We start from the raw sequence: 26,762 nt of genomic DNA, 5'->3' as shown, positions 1-26,762 counted from the left end.
GCTGTGAGTGTCACCAGTGTCACACCTCTGCCACGGGAGGGTGGGCACAGCATGGGAACAGAGCCATGGGGAGAACCAGGGGTGCCAGCTATGCTGGGTGCTGCAAGTGTCACCCTGTGTTAACTGTCACAAGTGTCACACCTCTGCCACGGGAGGGTGGGCACAGCTACCAGGGATGCCAGCTATGCTGGGTGCTGTGAGTGTCACCAGTGTCACACCTCTGCCACGGGAGGGTGGGCACAGCTACCAGGGATGCCAGCTGTGCTGGGTGCTGTGAGTGTCACCAGTGTCACACCTCTGCCATGGGAGGGTGGGCACAGCTACCAGGGATGCCAGCTACGCTGTGTGCTGTGAGTGTCACCAGTGTCACACCTCTGCCAAGGGAGGGTGGGCACAGCATGAAAACAGAGCCATGGGGAGAACCAGGGATGCCAGCTACGCTGGGTGCTGTGAGTGTCACCAGTGTCACACCTCTGCCACGGGAGGGTGGGCACAGCTACCAGGGATGCCAGCTACGCTGGGTGCTGTGAGTGTCACCAGTGTCACACCTCTGCCACGGGAGGGTGGGCACAGCATGGGAACAGAGCCATGAGGAGAACCAGGGATGCCAGCTATGCTGGGTGCTGTGAGTGTCACCAGTGTCACACCTCTGCCACGGGACAGGTGGGCACAGCATGGGAACAGAGTCCTAGGGAGAGCCAGGTTACCAGGGATGCCAGCTATGCTGGGTGCTGTGAGTGTCACCAGTGTCACCCTGGGCACCTCTGCCAAGGGAGGGTGGGCACAGCATGGGAACAGAGCCCTGGGGAGAGCCAGGGGTGCCAGCTATGCTGGGTGCTGCAAGTGTCACCCTGTGTTAACTGTCACAAGTGTCACACCTCTGCCACGGGAGGGTGGGCACAGCTACCAGGGATGCCAGCTATGCTGGGTGCTGTGAGTGTCACCAGTGTCACACCTCTGCCACGGGAGGGTGGGCACAGCATGGGAACAGAGCCATGAGGAGAACCAGGGATGCCAGCTACGCTGGGTGCTGTGAGTGTCACCAGTGTCACACCTCTGCCACGGGAGGGTGGGCACAGCTACCAGGGATGCCAGCTGTGCTGGGTGCTGTGAGTGTCACCAGAGTCACACCTCTGCCACAGGACGGGTGGGCACAGCATGGGAACAGAGTCCTAGGGAGAGCCAGGCTACCAGGGATGCCAGGGATGCCAGCTGTGCTGGGTGCTGTGAGTGTCACCAGTGTCACCCTGGGCACCTCTGCCAAGGGAGGGTGGGCACAACATGGGATCAGAGGCCTGGGGAGAGCCAGGCCACCAGGGATGCCAGCTCTCCTAAGAGGTGGCTCTAGACTTGCTCAGAAATCTGTGGTTACCTCTGAGCGTGCTCCTTCCTGCTCAAGCTTTCCTGAAGCCCTTGATCTTTACACCAAACCTCTCCCTGCAGCCCAGGACCCCGAGTTCCACCGGACCTGTGACCAGTTCAGCTTCCAGTGCCAGAACGGGGTGTGCATCAGCCTGGTGTGGAAGTGTGACGGGATGGACGACTGTGGTGACTACTCTGACGAAGCAAACTGTGGTGAGCAGCCCCCCCAGGGCCTCCTGCCACTGCAGCTCCAGCTTCCCTTGGATTTCAGGAGCATGGAGTAGTGTCTTCCTCATGTTCTCACTCGTGTGTGTGAGCGTAGCACATCACAGCCTGTCCTACCTGGAGATCAGTGTCATTTCCCTCCTGCTGCAGGCAGGTGAAGTGAAGCCTGCAGGAAACCTGGCACATCTTGTGCTTGACTAACTCCTCTGTGACCGTATTTACTGCACAGGCTCCCAGCCCTGAGCAGACAGGCAGTTTGCAGCCAAACCCAATATTTACCACTGTTCCCTGGGTGGCTGCAGGAGCTGTACCCAGCCAGGCGAGGCAGCTGCAGCCTCATTTCGGAGCTGCAGGGTTTGCTCCTCTGTTTCTGCCATGCTCTGGTGGATTCTGCTCTGGCTCTGAGATCAGGGCTGGTGTCTGGCCACGAAGAGCACAGACAAAGCAGGGGTGGCAACAGAGTGAGGGCTGGGAGGAGTGGGAATGCTGGGGATGCAGAGGAAGGAATGTGCTTGTGCCGCTCAGGTGATGCTCTCTGAGCTGGTCCCACCTCTGAGCTGTGCTGAGGTGCCCCTGTGGCTCACAGGACTCTCCTCTCCTTGCCAGAAAACCCAACAGAAGCCCCGAACTGCTCCCGGTATTACCAGTTCCAGTGTGGGAACGGGCACTGCATCCCCAACCGCTGGAAGTGCGACCAGGAGAACGACTGCGGGGACTGGTCTGACGAGAGGGACTGCGAGGGTAAGGACACACTGCTGAGGCCCTGACATGGACCTGACAGGGACTGGGACCTGCTGAAGGATCACTCTGCCTTCCCACAGCCCCCAAGGCTCCAAAAATGCCCCATGAGTGGGCACTTTCAGGCATCTCTTACTCTGTACTTTTGGATATCCTGATCACAGACACAATGCAGGCAAAACCACCGAGCTTGTGATGCCTCACCTACTTCCCCCTCGGCCAGCAGGGAGCTTACACAGGAGCAGGAGCTCAGGTCAGCTGTCCCTGGTGTATTTTTAGGATCTCCAGTTCATCCCATTACCACGCTGACCCCCCCGACGTGCCTGCCCAACCATTTCCGCTGCAACAGCGGCGCCTGCATCACCAACAGCTGGGTGTGTGACGGCTACAAGGACTGCTCTGACGGCTCTGATGAAGAAGCCTGCCCCACCCCAAGTAAGCCCTCCTCTCCCTCGCCCCTTCCCTTCTCCCTGATCACATCTGCAAGGAGTTCTGCCCTTTCAGAGCCTGGCCAGCTTGCGGGGTTAGTTTGTGGTGTAAGGTGTCCCCTGGCGCTGGGGTCACCCCCCAGCACTGCCACCAGCTGGGACAGTGCCCCAGGGCAGCACATTCCCTGCAGAGCAGAGGCTTTTCCAGCCCTCTGCAGCCAGCAGAGAGGACGGCTAAGGCGTCATCCCCATCACCTGCTGGATGGAAGGCGATTGCCATCTAGTGGAGTCGGGACTGGGGACAGCGCTGCTCCCTCCTGGTGGCGGTGCCAGCCCTGGTGCTCTCCTGCCTCTCTCTGTGTGCAGGACCCAACGTGACAGCCACGTCCCCGGCGCTCCCGGGGCGCTGCAGCCGCTTCGAGTTCGAGTGCCAGCAGCTGCACAAGTGCATTCCCAACTGGAAGAGGTGTGATGGAGTCAGGGACTGCCAGGACGGCACCGACGAGCGGAACTGCCGTGAGTGTGGGCAGGGACAGGGTCACACCTGGAGCTTTCCCCTGGGGAGCTCCTTGTGAGGGCGGGGAAGCCTCTGAGGAGGCTTTGATTGCTGGGGAAAGCCCTGCAGGAAAAAATCCTTTACAGAAAACAGAAATCCTTTACAGAAAAAAAAAAAAAAAAAAAAGGATAAAAAGCCCAAGTGGTGCAATTCCCATTAAAGTCCAGTTGTTATTTCTCATGGGATGAGCTCCAGGTTCTCCTGAAGGTGCAGCCAGAAGGAGACACCCCAGAGTGTGACACATCAGCCTGAGCTCCATCCCTGACATGCAGCCACCTGCAAACATTCCAGTGCTGCCGAGGGAACTTCCCTGCCTCGAGTCCTGAACTGTTCTGCCTCTTTCAGCCACTCCAAGCAGCCTGTCCTGCCCCAGTGGCTTCAGGTGTGAGGATGGGGAGGCCTGCATCCTGCTGACAGAGCGCTGTGATGGGTACCTGGACTGCTCAGACAGCAGTGATGAGAGGAACTGCACAGGTGAGCAGCAGCCCCCTGCCATCCCTCACTCCCTGTCAGCACACAGATGTGCTCTCCTGGCTGTGTGACCTCGCCCTCCCAACATCCTGCATTTGTCTGCCTCTGCTCAGTTGTCCAAGCTCCCTCCTCACCCATTTATCACCAGCTGGGACAAACTTCCCAGCAGCTTCTGCACTGACAATTTGTCTTCCAGCAGCCTCAGACACAGGGGAAAAAAAAAATAATTTTAGGATGGATAGGAGCAAAGCTGGCTATTTTACACAGCCTACAGGTGAAATGAGTCTCCCACTCTGCCCTGCTTTGCAAGGTGACCCTGGGGACGTGGAACATGCCCTGCTGCCATCCCTGGCTGTCCCTTGGTGGCCCTGTGGGGGCAGAGGGACAGAGCCCACCCTGGCATTGATCACTGCCTCCAGCCAGCCATGAGCTTCAGCAGCTCCCCCACCGAACTGCTGGGGGGGCTGGGCATCAATCAGGTTTAGTTCTTTAATTAAATATTGATTGGGAGAGGCTAGCAGGTTCAGGGGAGGGGGAAGGAGCTGCTGAGATGCACAACTCAGCTGCAACATCAAGGGAAAACCATTTATTTTCCCTTGGAAAAATTGCCTTGCCATGCTGTCCATGGCCCACATGCCTGCTGGATTCAATTCCAGCTGTTCAGGGAAAGCAGAACAGCAGCAACTTGCCCCTGCTCTGCTTGGTTTCTGTTCAGCACCAAAGCTGAGCACCCCAGCTGAGCCAAACCACAGCAGATTTGGGCTCCAAAGAGAGAGGGATTTGGGCACAGAGAGAGAGAGAGAGAGCAGGGAGTGCCCTGGTGGGAGCAGGGCACAGATTTGGGGCATTTCAGATCAGCACCTCCCACCCCCAGGGCTGGCAGGGCTGGGTTCCAGGGTGCTTTTGTCCCCTAAATGCCTCTGTGAAGGTCAGGCAGTGATTCAGCCACAGAGTTTGTGTCCAGGCAAGCCCCAAACCTGAATTACCAGCCTTTGCTTGGTCCTGCTGCTGAGCACAAGATGTGATAAAGGAAATCACGCAAAGAGTGGTGACAGGGACAGCACAGACGGATCACAGCAGCAGAAGGGTGACACTGAGCAGTTTGCACTCACACAATTCCAAAATTCCCAGTTATTTCATCAACAGCCACACTTTATCTTTCCTTAGGGGGAAGGGGACGCTTGCCTGATGCAGCATGAAATATTTTGGGTAGAACTCAGAGCACCAGGGGTAAATCCCAGCTCTGAGCTGCCCTCTGTGAGCCCAGTCTGAACAACCACACATCTCATTTGAGTGACACCCCTTCAGTCAGTGCTGCTCCTGCCTCCCCTGGTGCTGGTGTTCCAAACAAAGCTCCTGTTTCTCTCCTGGGCACAGGACTTGTTTCCCTGCAGTAAATTCACTTTCCCATCCTCTGCCCAGATGACACAATCGTGTACAAGGTCCAGAACCTGCAGTGGACAGCTGATTTCTCTGGTGATGTCACCCTGACGTGGGCTCGGCCAAAAAGGATGTCCTCGACCTCCTGTGTCTACAACATCTACTACAGGTACATCATCCCTCCCCTGCTGCTGTGGCAGGTAAAGAGGACAAGCATGAGCACAGGTGTGCCTGTATTTACTGCAGAGAACTGCACAGAATCAAGCCTGAAACATTCAGAGCTCCTTAATCAAGTTCTGCTTGGAAAATTTAATATTTGGTAGCAAAAGAGACACAAAATAGGTGCACCCAGAGGGAATTTGGACAAACTGCATTGGTTTCCTCCTTGACCATGTACTCAGACAGTAAAGTTGTTAAGTTCATTGTTTTTTCCACTCGTGCCTTGTCTTTGTGGGACCATTAAGAGCAAGAACAAAGGTAATAAATTTGAGCACAAGAGTTATAGAAAAGCTCAGGGGCTTATAAGTCACCAAGCCATGGTTAGTTCAGGCTTTCCAGTGGCATCTTTTCATGATTGCTGGTGTGGCACTACCAGATGAGCAGCAACCTTTTAAAATGGTTCCATTTTTGGGACAAATCCCTGTGTCCTGTGCTAAAAAAGCCCCTCCTGACTGGAGGCGTGTGGCTCTGTCCCTCAGGATGGTCGGGGAGAGCATCTGGAAGATCCTGGAGACCCACAGCAACAAAACCAACAGCGTCCTGAAAGTCCTCAAGCCCGACTGCAGCTACCAGGTGAAGGTGCAGGTGCAGTGTCTGAGCAGGGTCTACAACACCAACGACTTCATCACGCTGCGGGCGCCCGAAGGACGTAAGCACAGCTGCCACCAGAGCCTGCCAGATTTGGGCTGGGTTGGATTGATTTGGGCTAAATTTGGGCTGACTTGGATTGATTTGGGCTGGATTGGATTGATTTGGGCTAAATTTGGGCTGAATTGGATTGATTTGGGCTGGATTGGATTGATTTGGGCTGGATTTGGGCTGAATTGGATTGATTTGGGCTGGATTGGATTGATTTGGGCTAAATTTGGGCTGAATTGGATTGATTTGGGCTAAATTTGGGCTGGATTGGATTGATTTGGGCTGGATTGGATTGATTTGGGCTAAATTTGGGCTGAATTGGATTGATTTGGGCTGGATTGGATTGATTTGGGCTAAATTTGGGCTGGATTGGATTGATTTGGGCTGGATTGGATTGATTTGGGCTAAATTTGGGCTGGATTGGATTGATTTGGGCTGGATTGGATTGATTTGGGCTGGATTTGGGCTGAATTGGATTGATTTGGGCTGGATTGGATTGATTTGGGCTAAATTTGGGCTGGATTGGATTGATTTGGGCTGGATTGGATTGATTTGGGCTAAATTTGGGCTGGATTGGATTGATTTGGGCTGGATTGGATTGATTTGGGCTAAATTTGGGCTGAATTGGATTGATTTGGGCTGGATTGGATTGATTTGGGCTAAATTTGGGCTGAATTGGATTGATTTGGGCTGGATTGGATTGATTTGGGCTGGATTGGATTGATTTGGGCTAAATTTGGGCTGAATTGTGTTGATTTGGGCTGGATTGGATTGATTTGGGCTAAATTTGGGCTGGATTGGATTGATTTGGGCTGGATTGGATTGATTTGGGCTAAATTTGGGCTGAATTGTATTGATTTGGGCTGGATTGGATTGATTTGGGCTAAATTTGGGCTGAATTGGATTGATTTGGGCTGGATTGGATTGATTTGGGCTAAATTTGGGCTGGATTGGATTGATTTGGGCTGGATTGGATTGATTTGGGCTAAATTTGGGCTGAATTGGATTGATTTGGGCTGGATTGGATTGATTTGGGCTAAATTTGGGCTGAATTGGATTGATTTGGGCTGGATTGGATTGATTTGGGCTAAATTTGGGCTGAATTGTATTGATTTGGGCTGGATTGGATTGATTTGGGCTAAATTTGGGCTGAATTGGATTGATTTGGGCTGGATTGGATTGATTTGGGCTAAATTTGGGCTGAATTGGATTGATTTGGGCTGGATTGGATTGATTTGGGCTAAATTTGGGCTGAATTGGATTGATTTGGGCTGGATTGGATTGATTTGGGCTAAATTTGGGCTGGATTGGATTGATTTGGGCTGGATTGGATTGATTTGGGCTAAATTTGGGCTGAATTGGATTGATTTGGGCTGGATTGGATTGATTTGGGCTAAATTTGGGCTGAATTGGATTGATATGGGCTGGATTGGATTGATTTGGGCTGGATTGGATTGATTTGGGCTAAATTTGGGCTGGATTGGATTGATTTGGGCTGGATTGGATTGATTTGGGCTAAATTTGGGCTGAATTGGATTGATTTGGGCTGGATTGGATTGATTTGGGCTAAATTTGGGCTGGATTGGATTGATTTGGGCTGGATTGGATTGATTTGGGCTAAATTTGGGCTGAATTGTGTTGATTTGGGCTGGATTGGATTGATTTGGGCTAAATTTGGGCTGGATTGGATTGATTTGGGCTGGATTGGATTGATTTGGGCTAAATTTGGGCTGAATTGGATTGATTTGGGCTGGATTGGATTGATTTGGGCTAAATTTGGGCTGAATTGGATTGATTTGGGCTGGATTGGATTGATTTGGGCTAAATTTGGGCTGAATTGGATTGATTTGGGCTGGATTGGATTGATTTGGGCTAAATTTGGGCTGGATTGGATTGATTTGGGCTGGATTGGATTGATTTGGGCTAAATTTGGGCTGAATTGGATTGATTTGGGCTGGATTGGATTGATTTGGGCTAAATTTGGGCTGAATTGGATTGATTTGGGCTGGATTGGATTGATTTGGGCTAAATTTGGGCTGGATTGGATTGATTTGGGCTGGATTGGATTGATTTGGGCTAAATTTGGGCTGAATTGTATTGATTTGGGCTGGGTTGGATTGATTTGGGCTAAATTTGGGCTGAATTGGATTGATTTGGGCTGGATTGGATTGATTTGGGCTAAATTTGGGCTGAATTGGATTGATTTGGGCTGGATTGGATTGATTTGGGCTGGATTGGATTGATTTGGGCTAAATTTGGGCTGAATTGGATTGATTTGGGCTGAATTGGATTGATTTGGGCTGAATTGTATTGATTTGGGCTGGATTGGATTGATTTGGGCTGGATTTGGGCTGAATTGGATTGATTTGGGCTGGATTGGATTGATTTGGGCTAAATTTGGGCTGAATTGTATTAGCAGGGAATGCAGGAATGATGCATCTGACTCCCTGTTCTCAGAATACTATGTTATACTAGAATGCTATGAATATTTTGTATATATATTACATATATACACAATATATTATATATTATATTATTAATAATAATGTAATTAATATAATTATTACATATATTAAATTATGTTTATTATATTATATTATATTATATTATATTATATTATATTATATTATATTATATTATATATGAAATATACTATTAATATATTCTACTATAATACTATAATACTATAAATATTTTGTATATATATTACATATATATACAATATATTATATATAAAACATTATTAATAATATAATTATTACATACATTACAATATATTTATTATTATTATTAGTAGTATATTATATATACTAATAATATATTCAACCAGAATACTATAATACTATATTTATAATACTATGTTATGTTCTCATGTCTCCATGTTCTCAAAATACTTATTATACTATAATAGTATTAAAATATTGTATATATATTACATATATATATACAATATATTATATATAAAACATTGTTAATAATAATATAATTGATATAATTATTACATATATCACAATAAAGTAATTATATTATTATTAACAATACATTATATTTACTATTAATTTATTCTACCATAATGCTATAATACTATATTATGTTCTCATATCTCCATGTTCTCAGAATACTTATTATACTATAATACTATTATAATATTGTATATATATTACATATATACAATATAATATATATTATATTATAATATAATTAATATAATTATTACATCTATTACAATATATTAATTATATTATTGTTGATAATATATTATATATACTATTAATATGTTCCACTTTAATACTATTAATACTATATTTATAATACTATATTATGTTCTCATAATATATGTCTCTCTCCATGTTCTCAGAATACTATATTATAATATAATACAATTAATATATATAATATATCTAATATATTATATATTATATATATTAGTTATATAATTAATATAATTATATATCACAATATAATATATTATGTTATTATTAATAATATATATACTATTAATATATTATACTATAATACTATATTTATAATACTATTTTAAAGAATACTAAACTATACTAAAGAATACAGAGAAGATACTGAATGCTAACCAAATAATAATGAAAACTCAAGACTCTTTCCAGAGTCCCAACACAGCTTGGCCCCAGTTGGCCAAAGAGTGAGAACAATTCCCAGCAGAAATCCAATGGAACAATCACCTGTGGGTGAGCAATCTCCAAACCCATTCTAGACAAACAAAACACAGGAGAAGCAAATAAGAATTGTTTTCCTTTTCTCTGAGGCTTCTCAGCTTCCCAGGAGATAAATCCTGGGCCAAGAAATTTTTTCAGAGAATGTGAATGCCAGAGGGCTGAAAAGTGGAGATGTCCCTGCTATGAACAAAAAGGGTCTTTCCATGGGCTTGGGAATTCCCAGAACTCACAGAATCCCTGGCTTGAAGAGAGCTTCAAGGTCATCAAATCCAACCCAGCCCCAACACCTCAACTCAACCCTGGCCCCCAGTGCCACATCCAGGCTTTGTTAAACACACCCAGGGATGGTGACCCCACCACCTCCCCGGGCAGAACATTCCAGAACTAGAATGGACTGGACTGGGAGAAAGGGCCATCCACCCCTTTGTCCCAGATTTTCAGGGAGATGCCTCATTTCCCTTCACGCTCTGGGCACACCACTGTGACTGGCCCTGATATTTCTCTTTCTCTCCCTAGTACCAGATGCTCCCCTGAACCTCCAGCTGTCCCTGAAGAGAGAAGCTGAGGGGGTGGTGGTGGGCTGGTGGAGTCCCCCCGTGAACGCCCACGGCCTCATCCGGGAATTCATCGTGAGTCCTGCTGGCCCTGGGGGCTGAGCCCAGCTCCGTGGCACAGGGACACCAGCACACAGCCAGCTGTGGGGGGTGGGCCTGGAATGGGATATTTTGGGGAGGAAATCTGCTGGGAGCATCAGGCAAGTTGGGAGAAGAAAGCTGTAGGCAGCACCACAGCCCTGCAGTTGTTAATTTCTCCCTTTCCGAGACGCCGTGCTTCTTTCTGCTGGCATTTTGTCTCAGAGGGATCTGCTGACCTGTGGTGTTTTTGAGCCCTCATGCCTTGTTTTGGTGCTCCTAGGTGGAATACAGCAGCAGTGGATCCAAGGAGTGGTCATCCCTCAGAACCACCAAGAACTACACGGAGATCAAGAACTTGCAGGTCAACACTCTCTACACAGTCAGAGTGAGTATTTCCAAAGCTCCCTCTCAGAGTATTTCCAAAGCTCTCTGATCTCAGAGTGAATATTTCCAAAGCTCCCTTTCAGATTGAGTATTTCCAAAGCTCCCTCAGAATGAATATTTCCAAAGCTCCCTTTCAGATTGAGATTTCCAAAGTTCTCTCTGAGTATTTCCAAAGTTCTCTCAGAGTATTTCCAAAGCTCCCTCTCAGAGTGAATATTTCCAAAGCTCCCTCTAAGTGAGCTCTCATCCAGACTGAGTATTTCCAAAGCTCTCTCAGAGTATTTCCAAAGCTCTCTCTATTTCCAAAGCTCCCTCTCAGAGTATTTCCAAAGTTCTCTCTGAGTATTTCCAAAGTTCTCTCAGAGTATTTCCAAAGCTCTCTCTATTTCCAAAGCTCCCTCTCAGAGTATTTCCAAAGTTCTCTCTGAGTATTTCCAAAGCTCTCTCAGAGTATTTCCAAAGCTCTCTCAGAGTATTTCCAAAGCTTCCTCTCAGAGTGAATATTTCCAAAGCTCCCTCTAAGTGAGCTCTCATTCCTGAGTGGCCTAACTCCTGCACAAACTTGCTAAAAAAATATTTTGTTAAAAAACCATCTTGTTCAAGCCCTGCCCTTTAATGCCAACCCACACCAGCACTGCTCATGTCTATAGTTCCAAGGGCCTTGATTTGCTCCTTTGTTCCACAAGGCCAGGCTGGATTACAAAACCCTCCCTGCTAATTGCCCATTCCAATGTCACTGCAATTGCACTGGATGTGGGCCAGAGATAAATTTGGTCCTTGGTGCATCAGTGGGAAAAGAAGCAGATCTGCCTGTGGGGAATGTCTGCACAGGGGAGAGGCTGGGTAATTATAGACAGAAGTAATAAGAAAAGGAAATGAAAGTCTGCACAGTGAGCCCTGGGAAATGAGTGCTTTGCCATTGTCCATCCTCCTGAGTTCTTGGGGGGGTTCACTGCGAGGGGGGATGAACCCCCTCCTCCAAACCCGTGTTATTCTCACAGCTGGTTGGAGGCTTTCCTCCCATGGTATTCCTTCCCAATATAACCCATCCCCAGATAAATCCTTGGAAGTATTTCAGGGCTTGCATGTTCTTCCCTGGCGTGGCTCTCACCTACTTGATGGCCCGTGGAGTCCCCAGCTCCTAATCTCGACGGGCTCCTCAAAGATCCCATCAGAGAGCAGTTATCTGCAAAGAGGCTGCACCTCCCTCCTCTCAGATTCCTTTAATTGACTTTAAGCAGTCGCCTTTATCTCTGCATTAAGCATTTTATTGCCAAGTAATTAAGCTTTTGTTTGCTCCCAAGTCCTTTTCCCAGGAGCCCCGCCAGGTCTGTAACCTTGCTCTCGCCTCCCCTCTCTGTTTGCACTGTAAAAATGTTGCTCATGCTCCCTCTCCCTCTGGTTTCCGAAGGTTGCTGCAGTAACCAGCCGAGGGGTGGGAAACTGGAGTGAATCCAAGTCCATAACCACGGTCAAAGGCAAAGGTAAATGTTGTGTGGGTCAGCTCAGAGAAGGTGACCACGAGGCAGAGGAGCAGCCTGACACAGCAGCAGCAGCATCCAGAGCCACCTCCCCGGCCTTTATTCTCCCTGCCGAGCCTTTCACAGCTTTGCTGTTAAAAGTGACCTGTAAAAAGTGAATTTTTCACTCATCCTGAGCTGCCTCAGAGTTCAGTGGCATCTCTGGAGGGGTCACTGCCTCTTCCTCTGAGCTCTGTGGCACAGGGGATGGGTGTGCAGCCCTGGAACTGAGCAAGAGCCTGTCCCCTCTCTCCCAGGCTGCAGACAGATTCCCTCAGAACTTTTGTAGGCCAAATTCTGCCTCCAGATAGACAAGAAATTGCCAACTCCATCACTCTCACTCTAAAAGGATGCTGCCTCATCCTTCTCCCTGTTAGGTCACAATTATTGTGGCTCCTCCTGCAGGTTTAGACCATAAAAAACAACCACAGCTCCCAAGAACTATCACAACACCACAGTCTGACAGCAGATAAATTCAAACAGCACAGTAAATCATTTCCTTCCCAACCTGGGTTTTGTTGTTGTTTTTTTTTATTTTAAGAAAAGCCTTTTGAAGTCGTTTGTATTCATGCCAAGTTTTTCACCAAAACTTATGTCCCTGCATCAAAATTGTCTGCTAATTTGTCAGATGAAAGAAGGGAAAGAAAGCACCAGGCTACTCAAAGTGCAGGATTCAGATAAGGTGAATTACCTGACGTTAGAAAAACAGAGGCAGAAAGAACAGAAACAGCTCTGACTGTGGGTTTGGCACGAGTGCTTGGCACTGATAGCTCCTGATGTCCCTCAGCAGCTCCTGGGAAGGGCAGGAGCTGTTTCCTGGGAGAGGAGCTCACCCTGCTGAGTTCAGAGGGAAATCCCTTTGCCCAGAGCCCTCCAGCTCCAGCCTGCCCTGAGCAGGGCACAGATAAAGCAGCTTTTAGGTGCTGGAGTTAAAAATGATGTCAGTGTCTCCTCTGAGGGGGGACATGGCTTAGGCAAGGTTGGGCTGCCCTGTCCTGGGAGCTGGGTGTTAACACAAAAAGCTGTGTTTTATCTGTCCCCTCTGAAGAAATATTTTTATTTCTTTGTGCTGTGCTAACAGGTCTTTTCTCTCCTTCCTCCCAGTCATTCCTCCCCCTGTCATCCACATTGAGAGCTACAGTGATGACTCCATAAGTTTCAGCCTAAAAATGACCACGAATATCAAGGTAAGAGTTTTTCCCCTTCCATCTGAGCTGGGGAAGTGGTGAATAGTGGCTGGGAGAAGCTGTCACCCACTGAAGCATTGCAGTTACCAGTTATTTCGTGCCAAATCATTTCTTCCTGCTCCCAAACTGCCCCGGGGCTCTTAATTGGGATGGAAAATACAATGCAAGGACTGTCAGGGGTCTGACAGTAGCCCTGGTTCCCTGTGTGCATCAGCTGAGCTGATGGCTCTGTGTCCTTGGGCTTGACAGGTCAGTGGCTACGTGGTCAACATCTACTGGACATTTGATAGCCACAGGCAGGAAAAAAGGACTCTGGTCATAGAAGGAGAAAAGTCCATCCAAAAAGGTAAATTCTGCTCAAAATCAAAAGCTTTGCTTTGGTCAACACCAAGCAGAAGGATTTATAAGAGGTTATAGGATTGTTTTATTTCTTTTTTGCTGCTAGTAGTTCTGTTTAAACAATCCTGTTTAAATCTGGAAGGACAAGGCAGCAAATTCCCTGTTCTGAGGACCTGGAGATTTCAAGCAGATTTGGGATTTATCCCCAGAGCTGCACTAGTCCTTTCTCATGGGGTTTTGTTTGTTGTTCCATTTTTAATCTGCCAAAGGGAGCAGAAACAGAACAAGGATTTCTTGGGCTTGCACACAACACGTGTCCCTGTTAATCACATTTCTGGTTTGGGAAAATCTCAGTGTGGATGTGTGAAATCATCCAGGCACAGAAAAGCAAGGCTGGGTTGGATTCCAGAATCTCAGGTGCTTCTGTATAAAGGAAATTACTGCAAAGTCATGAAAGTACAGCCCAGGAGAGGCAGGCTCCTGTCTGTTTGTGATGCTGACCCTTCCCTCGTGCTCCCACCCTGCCCTTGCTGTGCCTCACCTAACAGTGCCCCTTTCTCTTCTTGCTCAGTGGCCAATCTGACAGCACACACCCCCTATGAAATTTCTGCTTGGGCTAAGACAGAGCTGGGGGACAGCCCTCTGTCCTTTGTGCATGTGGTGACCAGTGGCACAAGACCTGTGTCCCCAAGCCTCAAGGCCAAGGCCATCAACCAGACAGCCGTGGAATGCAGCTGGACTGGCCCCAGGAATGTGGTAAGGCACCAACCCTTCCCTCAGAGCCACCCTGGGCTCCAGCTCAGAGCCTCAGAGCAGCACACAACCCCCCTAGAAGCAGGATAATTTGTTTGCACTGAATTCCAAAGCCCTGAAAATTTTGGGGATATGAGGAAAAGAACTTCCTGCCTTTTAAACAGAAGCAAAAAGCAAGGCTGCTGGTCTGTTTGTTGCAGTGAGAAGTGGCTCAAACACAGACAGCACAATGCTCCAGCAGCCTTTGAATCAACTGCTGTTACCTGAGCCGAGCTCAGGGGGTTTGGGTTGGGAGTTCAAAGGAAAGTGGGCAGATTGAACTTGGGCCAGACAGAGGGAAAAGCAGGAAAAAAGGTCCAGAGGGAAAAGGGTCTTTGCTTCATCTCCTAAAAAGTGACAGCCAGTGGGAAATGGATTTGCAGAAAATTCTCAAAGTCTGACAGAAGTCTTTTTCCTAATTACAATAGATTATAAGCATTTATTTCAACTTTTACCACACCATACTGTAAATACCTTAAAACCAATAATCTAAAATTATTGGTAAAACCTACTACAGCACATCCTTCATAGTTCTATTTCTCCAAAGTATCTAGTCTTACGTACAAAACCATCCTTTAAAACTTTTTTCTAGTTCCATTTCTCTCTCAATAATATCTGTTTCTAGCTCCATTTCTCTCCCAACAAGATGTTTTTCTAGCTCCATTTCTCTCTCAACAGTATCTGTCCTATTCTATGACATTTCTAAGTCAACATTTCTCCAAAGTTTTTAGTTTTATATATAAAACCATCCTTTAAAACTTGTTTCTAGCTCCATTTCTCTCTCAGCAGTATCTGTCCTATTCTATGACATTTCTAAGTCAACATTTCTCCAAAGTTTTTAGTTTTATATATAAAACATCCTTTAAAACTTGTTTCTAGCTCCATTTCTCTCTCAGCAGTATCTGTCCTATTCTATGACATTTCTAAGTCAACATTTCTCCAAAGTTTTTAGTTTTATATATAAAAACATCCTTTAAAACTTGTTTCTAGCTCCATTTCTCGCTCAACAATATCTTTTTCTAGCTCCATTTCTCTCTCAACAATATCTCTTTCTAGCTCCATTTCTCTCTCAACAATATCTTTTTCTAGCTCCATTTCTCTCTCAGCAAAATCTGTTTCTAGTTCCATTTCTCTCCCAACAAAATCTCTTTCTAGCTCCATTTCTCTCCCAACCATATCCATCCTATCCCATGACATTTCTAAGTCAACATTTCTTATCTCAAAGTTTACACACAGATATGAGCCATGTAAACCTCCTGTCAGGCTTGGAGAATTTCCTACAAATCCATTTCCCACAGCAGCCAGTGGATGCTGTGGGCTGTGCCAATCCCTGCTGTGCTTTTCCTCCCCAGGTCTATGGAATTTTCTACGCCACATCCTTCCTGGAGCTGTACAGGAGCCCCCACAACAGCACCACCAGCGCCCACAACGCCACGGTGCTGGTGCAGCGCGACGAGCAGTACCTGTTCCTGGTGGGCTCCCCTCCTCCTCCGCCCTCTGCCCTTCCCCTGGCTCCCCCAGGACCCTGCCCTGACCTCCGTGCCTCCCTCCCAGGTGCGGGTGGTGTCTCCCTACCAAGGGCCCCCCTCTGACTACGTGGTGGTGAAGATGATCCCGGATAACCGCCTGCCGCCGCGCCACCTGCACGCCGTGCGCACCGGGAAGACGTTCGCCGTCATCAAGTGGGAATCGCCCTACGACTCACCCGACCAGGACATGGTAACTCCTCACAGAGCCTCCTCCTGGCCCTGTGCACACAAAATCCTGCCCCAAAGCAGAGCCTCGCCTTTCTGCTGCTGGAGAAAGCCTGAGGTCAGGTCTATGCTCCGCTTAAAATCGTCGTCAAAGCGCGGACACCTCCAACGTCTTCGTTTCCCCCCTGCTGGCCATCAGCTCAGGAGTGTAACATTTAAAAAGAGCCAGGTCTGGGATATCTGTGGCTGACCAAGTCTAAAAACAGCCCTGGGCATGTGCCAAAACACCTTTCTGGGCTTTGCCTCTGCCCGGGAGGGTAAGGCTGGGCTGGGGCAGCCTCCTGCCTCAACAAAGCCCAGTTCTGTTCTCTGCCACGCTGGAATACACTCAGGTCTCGCTCCATTGGAGGCCAGTCATTTTCTCAGCAAGCTTTCCCCTCCCATTCTGCTCCAGAGACTTTAACAGCAAAGCTTTGGAGGTCTAAACCTTCTCAGCAGAGCTGGAAACTCTGACAGGGCAGGGGTTTGCATTGCATCCTTGTGATTCACCGAGAAATACAACCTGAGCTTTTCCTCCTGCTCTCATCTGTTCCACTATCTGCATTTTCTGTATCAGTAAATGCTGATTTTCTGTATCAGTAATTTTCTGAATCAGTAAATGCTGGTTTTGAGCAGAGATCCAGAGAGAGGCTTGGAATTTTGCTCCCCAAGCTTTCTGTAAAGCTCAGCCCTGGTTTAGAGCAAATTTTACCCACCCTGTCTAATGTCCTACACTGTTTAGCTGAAATTCTGCAGGAAAATCAGATTTTTTCCATCCATTTCCTCTCCCTCCAGCTCTATGCCGTGGCAGTTAAAGATTTGGTGAGGAAAACAGACAAAATCTACAAAGTGAAAAGCCGGAACAGCACGGTGGAGTACACCATAAGGAAGCTGGAGCCAGGAGGGAAATACCACGTGATTGTCCAGCTGGGAAACATGAGCAAGGAATCCAGCATGAAGATCAACACAGGTGAGGGACACATCACCCATCCTGAGCTGCCTGGAGGCTGCAGGAATGTTCCTGCAGCTCTTGGTCCTCTCCCACAGGCAAAGCCCAGTTTTGGGAGGCCTCCCAGGGGAGGTGGTTACACCCCCAAACAACAGCAGTGGAGAGGGAGCTTCTCAAGTGGTATCCAGTGTTTTCCTCCTGACCAATGGAGAGGGGAAAGACACGGTTTGGCTGTGTACACATCATCAAGTACCATCACAGCCCTCCCAGGGAAAAATTCCTCCTGCATCTTCTCCTCCAGCACATCCCTTTTCCGAGCAGAGTATTGTGCTGATCCCTAGAAAACCCCACTAACTTTCAGAATTTACTTCATTTGTCTAAGAGGAAAGTGCCACCAGTGCTACAACCTCACCTGCTGCCACTTTTTCCCATTTGCAGTCCCCCTGTCTGCACCGGACGCCTTAAAAATCATCACTGAGAACGACCATATTCTGCTTTTCTGGAAGAGTCTGGCACTGAAGGAAAGTAATTTCAATGAAAGCCGGGTAAGTTTTGCTGTGCCTGATGTCCTACAGAAAATCCTGGAGCAGAGTCAGTGCAAGGCTCCTTTCACAGGCTCTGAAATCCATCCTGTCCTTGGTGAGCCCTCTAGAAGGGCTCACTAAAATTCATGTCATGGCTGAGGCTCTGAAGCTGATAGATCCAATCAGTCACCTTTAGGAACATAATTTGCCAGCTAGAAAAGGACAATTGTCCCCTGTGTGAAAGGACTGGGAGGAGGACACTGCCCTGCCATGCCAGGAAGTCTGAAAGTTGTTATTCAGACTTGGATAGAAAATCTGTCAAATATCTCTCAGAGCCTGGGCAGGGAGAAAACTGCACCAAGAAAGACTTCACCCTCCTGGACTCTGTGCTTGGTGGGTGCTAAGGACAGAGTGGACCAGACAAACCAAACCAGAGTCATTTAGGTTGGAAAAGCTCTCCAGGATTGGGTCCAAGCTCTGCCCAATCCCCACCTTGGCCCCAGCCCAGAGCACTGAGTGCCACCTCCAGCTGTTGAACACCCCCAGGCATGGGGACTCCAAACCTCCCTGGGCAGCCCTTCCAATGTTTAACAACCCTTTTAATGAAGAAATCCTTCCTGATGTCCAACCTGAGCCTCCCCTGGCACAGCTCGAGGCCGTGTCCTCTCATCCTGTCCCTTGGAAGAAGAGAAATCTCTCCTCCCTGAACTGGCCAAGGTCAGTGCACGCCAGCAGGGCTTCCTGGAGGAGGCTCCACCTTGCTCCCTCCCAGCTGACAGCCCAGAAGGGTTCATCAAAGCCAGATCCAGGAGGAAAACCAAATTTCCAAGCCCCTTTGGAAGGAGCAATCCCTCCCTCTGCAGCCGAGTGACTCGGGGTTTGTGTTTCCCCCAGGGCTACGAGATCCACATGTTTGACAGCTTGATGAACATCACAGCCTACCTGGGCAACACCACAGAGAACTTCTTCAAGGTGTCCAACCTGAAGATGGGCCACAACTACTCGTTCAGCGTGCAGGCACGGTGCCTGTACGGGGGGCAGATGTGTGGGGAGCCAGCCACGCTTCTCTACGACGAGCTGGGAACAGGTGAGTCCCTATTTCCTCCTCATCCTCCTTAAAAAACACTCAGGGAAGCCCCATCAATTCCTTGGGGAGGTGTTGCCCTGTTCTTCTAAGTTCTTCTAAGCCTTCTTGTGTTTATGTTCTTGTAATGGAGTTTCTTACGCACTTTACTGGAAATAATTTTTGTTTTTACATTCCTCTCTGGAGGAGGAGAAATGTGATGGACCGTTGGTTTGTCCAGTGTCATTGGAGAGGTGGCACTGTCACCCTCCAATCTGTCACAGACATATTTTATGGAAAATCCTTTGGTTAGGATCTTTTCTCCTGAGAAGCTGAGGAGCTTCAGCCTCTCCATGTTTTGCTGCTTTGGGATGTGATTTGGAGAACTGTTCACCCAGCATGTGAAATTGTTTTTATTTGATGACCAATGACAGCCACCTGTGTCGAGGCTGTCAGCAGTCACAAGATTTTATTGTCATTCCTTTCTATTCCTTGCCAGCCTTCTGATGAAATCCTTTCTATTCTTTTAGTATAGTCTTAATATATAATTTTCTTTTAATATAATATATATCATAAAATAATAAACCAGCCTTCTGAAACATGGAGTCAAGATTCACAACTCTTCCCTCATCCTGGGACCCCTGGAACACCACCACACCAATCCACTGTCACATCTGAAAATCTATAAATCTATAAATAATATCATAAAATAATAAACCAGCCTTCTGAAACATGGAGTCAAGATTCTCAACTCTTCCCTTATCCTGGGACCCCTGGAACACCACCACACCAATCCACTGTCACATCTATAAATCTATATATAAATACTATAAATCTATAAATATAAATCTATAACCCTGGAACACCACCACACCAATCCACTGTCACTTCTATAAATCTATAAATACTATAAATCTATAAATATAAATCTATACCCCTGGAACACCACCACACCAATCCACTGTCACTTCTATAAATCTATAAATACTATAAATCTATAAATATAAATCTATACCCCTGGAACACCACCACACCAATCCACTGTCACATTTGAAAACCTCTAAATACTGGAGGCAGGAACTAAACTTCCCTTCTTTTCCCCTCTTCTCACCTTGCAGTTCCAGTGCCTGTGTTGTTTTATTTCGTGTCCAGGGATGTGCTAAAACAGCCCTTGTGTCCCTCCCTCCCCAGGTAAAGACCCCTCAGCCACCAGGTCGGGCCAGGCCACGGACGTGGCTGCCATCGTGGTGCCCGTGCTGTTCCTGCTGCTGGTGACCCTGGGCATTGGCTTTGTGGTGCTCTACATGAGGCACAGGAGGCTCCAGAGCAGCTTCACTGCCTTCGCCAACAGCCACTACAGCTCGCGCCTGGGTTCGGCCATCTTCTCCTCGGGGGATGATCTGGGTACGTGGCCCCTGGTGGCACCTGGGGACAGCGCTGGGGCTGTGACATCGGGGCAAGAATTCATTCTTTATCTTGGTTTGGGACACTCTGGCAGCACAGTCTCTATGGGTTTGATCTCAGAGTGCAAATCACAGAATGACAGAGTCGTTAAACTTGGAAAAGATCTTCAAGATCATCAACTGCCAAAAGTTTTCCCAACCAAATGTTTTTATCAAATTAAACCTCTTTTTCAGTGCAAATTGCTTAAAAACACACTGAGGATGTGAAATAAGGGCAGGAATTACTTCTTTTATCATGGTTTGGGCCACTGGCAGCACAGTCTCTAGGGGTTTGATCTCAGAGTGCAAATCACAGAATGACAGAGTCGTTAAACTTGGAAAAGATCTTCAAGACCAAGTCCAAGTGCCAAAACTTTTCCCAACCAAATATTCTTATCTCATGAAACCCCCCCTTCCAATGCAAATCACTTAAAAACACACTGAGGATGTGAAATCAGGGCAAGAATTAATTCTTTATCATGGTTTGGGCCACTGGCAGCACAGTCTCTATGGGTTTGATCTCAGAGTGCAAATCACAGAATGACAGAGTCATTAAACTTGGAAAAGATCTTCAAGTTCAAGTCCAAGTGCCAAATTCTTCCCAACCAAACATTCTTATCACATGAACCCCCCCCTTCCAATGTAAATCACTTAAAAACACACTGAGGATGTGAAATCAGGGCAAGAATTAATTCATTATCATGGTTTGGGACACTGGCAGCACAGTCTCTAGGGGTTTGATCTCAGAGTGCAAATCACAGAATGACAGAGTCGTTAAACTTGGAAAAGATCTTCAAGTCCAACAGGCGAAAGTTTTCCCAACCGAACATTTTTATGAAATAACCCTCTCCTTCCAATGCAAATCACTTAAAAACACACTGAGGATGTGAAATCAGGGCAAGAATTAATTATTGTATCATGGTTTGGGCCACTCTGGCAGCACAATCTCTATGGATGTGATCTCAGAGTGCAAATCACAGAATAATACAATCGTTAAGGTTGCACAGACCTGTGAGATCATCAAGTCCAACCACCAAAACTTTTTCCAACCAAACATTTTTATCACATTAAACCTCTCCTTCCAATGCAAATCACTTAAAAACACACTGAGGATGTGAAATCAGGGCAAGAATTAATTCATTATCATGGTTTGGACCACTGGCAGCACAATCTCTATGGATTTGAGCTAAGACTACAAATCACAGAATCACAGAATAGTTAAGGTTGCACAGACCTGTAAGACCATCAAGTCCAACCACCAAAACTTTTCCCAACCAAACATTCTTATCACATGAACCCCCCCTTCCAATGTAAATCACTCAAAAACACACTGAGGATGTGAAATCAGGGCAAGAATTAATTCTTTATCACAGTCTGGGCCACTGGCATCACAGTCTCTATGGATTTACCCTCAGAATACAAATCACAGAATTATGGGGTTGTTAAACTTGAAAAAGACCTTCAAGACCATCATGTCCCAACCGCCCAAAGTTTTCCCAACCAATATTTTTATCACATTAAACCCCTCCTTCGAATGCAAATCACTTAAAACCAGATTTTAAAGTGCTGAGGATAAACCCCAGATGTTTTAAGTGCCCCCTAACAGCTCTGTTTTGGGTTTGTTTTGCAGGAGATGAGGATGATGAAGCCCCAATGATAACTGGATTTTCAGACGACGTCCCCATGGTCATCGCCTGAAGCTCATTTCTGACTGTACAAAACCAAATGGTGTAAATATTTTATTTGATAAAAATAGTCGATTGTTTATTTTAAAAATGCACTTTGAGTTGCAATACGTTATTTTTATATGGGCCAAAAAAAGAAAAAAATAATAATAATAATTTTAAGAATACACTTTGTAGTAATCAACTGTGAATTGCAGACTAGGTTGGTTGAGTAACAAATTGCTTTGATTTAACATTAATTTAGTCTTACAAGGCTATGCTTGCTGGGCATGCTTTTAAGTCTGTGAGATATTTTCCGTTGACTAAATTGGCTACTCATTTTATTTTTCTAAGACGAGAATAAATTTATTTAAAAAAATAAAAATTCAGGAGATTATATATGTAGAGAGAGATAATATAGTCCCTGAAGGTTTTGCTTTTACTTTAAGACAAAAAAAAAAAATTCTTTGGACTTTGTTTTATATGAAAGTATTTTTGTTGTGTTAATTTATTGGGAAATCTGCTGAGGAACAGATTTCCAGAGTCGTCAGACATTGTACACATTCTTGTGTAGAACATGTGCCACTTTATCTTGCAAGGCAGTCGTATCTTGGCATCCCCATCACTGTCCTTGCCACGATAATAAAATCCCTCATTTTCACTGAGTTTTTCTCCCTTTTAAAGACCCAATCTTTGAGCAATCCTAAAGTACAGCAGCACGTGTTTTTAGGGGTGACTTTTAGCTTCCTGCTGCTGTGGGAAGTCAAAAATATCCCCACACCAAGATGTGCTGCCCAAACCCCTCCTGCTGCTGCCCCTGCCCATCACACAGGGCTTAATTAATCTGGAGCTTACAACCACCACATCACTGGAACAAAAAAATTGCCACTTGCACCTTAAAACTCATTTTCCAGGAATTTTTAGGATACCCCTCCCCCGTGGAGCCTCCCTCAGATGCCAGCACGGTGGTGGGATGGAAGGGGGAATCTCCAGTGTGTGCAAATCCAGATTTTCCACACTCACCCAGAGCAGTAATCACTGAAAATTTAAATCAATTTGGCCCACAGCAGGGATTTGATGCTCCCTCATCAGGATCTCCTAAAAGCAGCTGTAGTTTTACCTACAGCTTTAGAAATAACATAAATACACACACACACACACACATCCATGTTATTTTCTCATCTCCCATTCCCAGCAGACACAATACTGGCTGCAGAGCCAAATGCAAAGAGTCTGCTTGCCACCCTTTGGAGCTTTGATTTTTTTGTGACAGCAAAATGTGAATTTCACCAAAAAAATGTGAACCTCACCACTACCTGCCAACCCAGGGGCACGACAGGAGAGGATGTTCAGGGCTCTCCCCTGGCTGTGCTCGATATATGCAAAACTTCTCACCAGGAAATGCAGCACACTGTCTTGTCACACTGTTTTTGTGAAAAACAAAGGTATTTTTGCTGTGTAAATTAAGTTATAATTGCAGTCTTCCTACAGATGAAACGAGAGAGGCCGACTATGTTTTGATACGTGACTGATCCGTTTAATTTCACAATAGAAAAATGTATAAAAAAAAAAAGTTGAAGTCTGGATGGTTTGATACTCTAGAGAAATACTGACTCTATTTTCAATTACTGCTGGTAGCATTCCCGGTGACAGATTTTTTTCCTCCCCACCAAAGCTGGGACCAAACTAGAATCAGATTTTTATAAGTAGCAGCAAGCTCGCAGAGTTGCAATATTTTTACTTGTCAGTGGATCAGGTGCTGTTCAGGAGCTGAACTTTTGAGGAAAATCAACCCAGTACACAGAGCTCAATTTGCCTGGAGTTACAGCTGCACAGAGAGACCAGACTGACCCAGAGGCTAAACCAGCCTCAAAAACATAAATCACAAGATTTTACGCAGGAGAGGAAGCCTAAAAGCAGAGAAAAGGAGTATTTAACCCCTTCTTTATAAAGTAAAATTTTTTAGGACAGGTAACTGAAAATTACAATGCAGCATCCCAAAATCTGGTGCCTCTCCGGGGAGGGTTAGGAGTGGGTAAATTCTGATATTTTACTCGCCCAGGCTAAGTCCTGCTGCAGTAAAATGAGCAGAATTTAGAGTCTAGCCCATCCCTGCCTAGCCAGATGCCAAGGGGAACCCTTGCAACCACTTTATATCCTGCAGAAATCCCTTGGCTGGAGATTTCCAAGCATCACCTGGGGGACAGGTCACTCCTGAAAGGCTCCTGGCTTGGGGACACTCGTGCAGAGCAAAGAATTTTGTACCCAAACCCAGCACTCTTGGTTAAATCTAACTCCCAAACACAGCGTGGGCAGAGCAGAGCCCTCTGTGGAGCCACCCAGGGGTTTGGGGACACTGCAAAGCCCTTGTGGGGACAGCACTGCCACTCAGAGCTGTCCCCAGCCCTCCCCTTCACTGCAAAAATCACCACTGTGCTCTCAGCAAAGCAACTTTCACAGGGCTAGTGTATTTTATATGTAGAGGTAGAGGAGTCTGGGCTCCAGGTGGGGAGTAAGTGATGCAGTTCTGGGGTAAATTGTATATTTTTATGAACTTTTGAAGCACGGAATGGTGTTCACAGAGACATGCAGGGGGTGGGAGGGTTCTGCTGTAAATATGGGACGTGGATGTGGATGTATATTTTGTTCTGGTTTTGTTTTTCAGTAGCTTTGTGTGACGTGACATGAGACTTGCTACCCTAAATTTCGGGAGGTGATTTGAGTCTGCTTTAAAGGAACCCAGTAAAATGTTTGGATCTGTATGGAAAACAAAAAAGGGTATGGGAAATACCCTGGTTAGGAGGAACTTCCACCAGTTAATTTGTGTTTGCACCCGTTTCAGAGGCCCATGAGCACTCTCAAGTCCATTTGAACAAAAGACTAAAGTTGAACACGAAAATCTGCTGAGGTTTTGGACCGTGAGGCTTCTTTGGCTTTGGCTCAGGCTTTTGGTGAGGTTCTCTTTTTTGTGCTGGGGGTTTGGTTTTTCCAAGAAAGGACAAGGAGGTACCATTTCCCAGGCTGGAGACCTATTAAAGGTCAGTAAAAGGCTCTTTTCAGTCTGATAAATCCCATCTGGGGGTTGCCAGCCTGTAAAATCTCCCTGAAGTCAGCAAGAGCAGAGCCCACGCAGGAAGCAGCTGGAACAGGAGCTTCCAGCCCCTCTGGGGTTTGGCCAAGGGCCTGAGCCCCAGGAAAACTGCAGGAGGATTTCAGAGAGGGGTGAAATTTGGGGAGAAAACCCCTGCCTGCAGATATTTCATGTGCAGAAGAGCCAGCTCTCCCTGCCCTAACCTGCTCCAGGTGCTCCCACCTGAACTCAGCCTTAGGGGAGAGCTCAGCCCTGGGAAAAGCCACTTTTCCTTGGACACAGGTCAAGTTCTGGAGATGTTTGGGAGCTCAGAGGCAGCTGGGAAGGGGAGGGAAGAGCAGACAGGCAGAGCTGGCTGCCAGCATCCACGTCTTGTGGCCTCGTGGCCAAAGGAGCTTTGTGTTTGGTGGTCACCTTGGTGGTCACCACGTTCTTTCACTCCTCCTGGTCCCAGAGTCACCAAAAGCCCCACATTCCCCACCAGGGACCCCCAGCTGAGCCAAGGGAGCCCCCCCTGAGCACAATTCCCATTCCTGGCAGGGCAGAGCTCCGTGGGAGCATCTCCATGCTTGGAATCAGAGAATATTAAATGACAAACGTCACCTGCTGGCCGATGGAAAAGCAAAATGTCATTTTTTCAGCAAAATAAAAATAACAGCTTTCAAGTCTCCTTCAAATGGACTCGAGAAGGGAAATGGTGCAATAACTCAGCTGCTCTTGGACCCCAAGAGCATCTCTGCTCCTGGAAATAGCTATAACACTCTAATTAATCCTTCCAAACCTGCATCAGTCCACAAGCAGCCAGCCTCTAATAGAGGTAGTGTCACCTTTGAATCAGGTTCTTTAAGAGAAGTTTAATGTTGTACTATTTGAATTGCTACTCTGTGTCCTTTATTTGTTTGGCTGTTTGTTTTTTTTTTTCATTCATTGATTTCTGCTATGTATTATTGCACAATTTTGAAGGAATTTTTGTCTGTCCATTTTTTCCCCCCCACTTAATGATAATAATAAAAAATGGATTGGGTAAACAAATCAGTTTCTGGGCTCTGAAATTGTTATCCAGCCTCTCTGTGCCTCGTGCAGGAAAAATGAGATTTTTTCTGAACACAATTTTGCTTTACAAAACCTAACAGCAATATAGAATCACTGAATGGTTTGGGTTGGAAAGGACATTAAAGATAATTTAATTTCTACCCCCTGCCATGGGCAGAGACACCTTCGACTATCCCAGGCTGCTCCAAGTCCCATCCAACCTGGCCTTGGGCACTTCCAGGGACCCAGGGGCAGCCACAGCTGCTCTGGGCACCCTGTGCCAGGCCTGCCCACCCTCAGAGGGAGGAATTTCTCCCTGATATCCAATCCAGGGCTGCCCACTCTCACAGGGAGGAATTTCTCCCTGATATCCAACCTAACCCTGCCCTGGGTCAGTCTGAAGCCGTTCCCATCCCGTCAGTGCTCCTGATCAAATGGCAGGGACAGGACAAGGGCAGGGAGAATCAGGAGAATTGAGAGCTGGATCCAGGTTCCCCTCACTCCTAAAAATTCACCTCTTTCCCCCTAACAACATCAGGGGCTGCTTCCTGCAACCACAGCGAGGGGAAGGTGTGGATCCTGCCTGCAGGAGCGAGGAAACCAGGTGGAAATACAGCAAAAAAATCCCTTCCCACCACGGGTTAAGCTTTGCACAGAATCGATGGGCTCTGATGTTGAGAGGAGCTCAAGTTCTGGC

The 26,762-nt window shown here is 46.8% G+C and overlaps 1 protein-coding gene across 2 annotated transcripts in view; it reads left to right on the top strand.

Moving 5' to 3' along the window:
• Positions 1 to 26,065, top strand: part of SORL1 (sortilin related receptor 1) — a 60,325-nt gene extending 34,260 nt beyond the window's left edge. For both annotated transcript variants that reach the window (XM_059867375.1, XM_059867374.1), the window contains exons 29-48: positions 1,444 to 1,575; positions 2,194 to 2,328; positions 2,605 to 2,760; positions 3,120 to 3,269; positions 3,655 to 3,783; positions 5,203 to 5,329; positions 5,859 to 6,028; positions 10,227 to 10,339; positions 10,626 to 10,730; positions 12,141 to 12,213; positions 13,354 to 13,436; positions 13,686 to 13,782; positions 14,347 to 14,531; positions 15,920 to 16,039; positions 16,122 to 16,286; positions 17,096 to 17,270; positions 17,688 to 17,794; positions 18,668 to 18,860; positions 20,028 to 20,240; positions 21,909 to 26,065. In XM_059867375.1, coding sequence (XP_059723358.1) covers positions 1,444 to 1,575; positions 2,194 to 2,328; positions 2,605 to 2,760; positions 3,120 to 3,269; positions 3,655 to 3,783; positions 5,203 to 5,329; positions 5,859 to 6,028; positions 10,227 to 10,339; positions 10,626 to 10,730; positions 12,141 to 12,213; positions 13,354 to 13,436; positions 13,686 to 13,782; positions 14,347 to 14,531; positions 15,920 to 16,039; positions 16,122 to 16,286; positions 17,096 to 17,270; positions 17,688 to 17,794; positions 18,668 to 18,860; positions 20,028 to 20,240; positions 21,909 to 21,976 — 2,696 coding nt within the window. In that variant the 3' untranslated portion in view covers positions 21,977 to 26,065. The remainder of the gene's footprint in view (positions 1 to 1,443; positions 1,576 to 2,193; positions 2,329 to 2,604; positions 2,761 to 3,119; positions 3,270 to 3,654; positions 3,784 to 5,202; positions 5,330 to 5,858; positions 6,029 to 10,226; positions 10,340 to 10,625; positions 10,731 to 12,140; positions 12,214 to 13,353; positions 13,437 to 13,685; positions 13,783 to 14,346; positions 14,532 to 15,919; positions 16,040 to 16,121; positions 16,287 to 17,095; positions 17,271 to 17,687; positions 17,795 to 18,667; positions 18,861 to 20,027; positions 20,241 to 21,908) is intronic.
• Positions 26,066 to 26,762: the final 697 nt, after the last annotated feature.

The sequence above is a fragment of the Haemorhous mexicanus genome, chromosome 24 (assembly GCF_027477595.1).
Source record: "Haemorhous mexicanus isolate bHaeMex1 chromosome 24, bHaeMex1.pri, whole genome shotgun sequence".
Lineage (NCBI taxonomy): Eukaryota > Metazoa > Chordata > Aves > Passeriformes > Fringillidae > Haemorhous > Haemorhous mexicanus.
The sequence above is the reverse complement of the archived record's forward strand: the minus strand, read 5'-3'. Positions and strand labels throughout refer to the sequence as shown.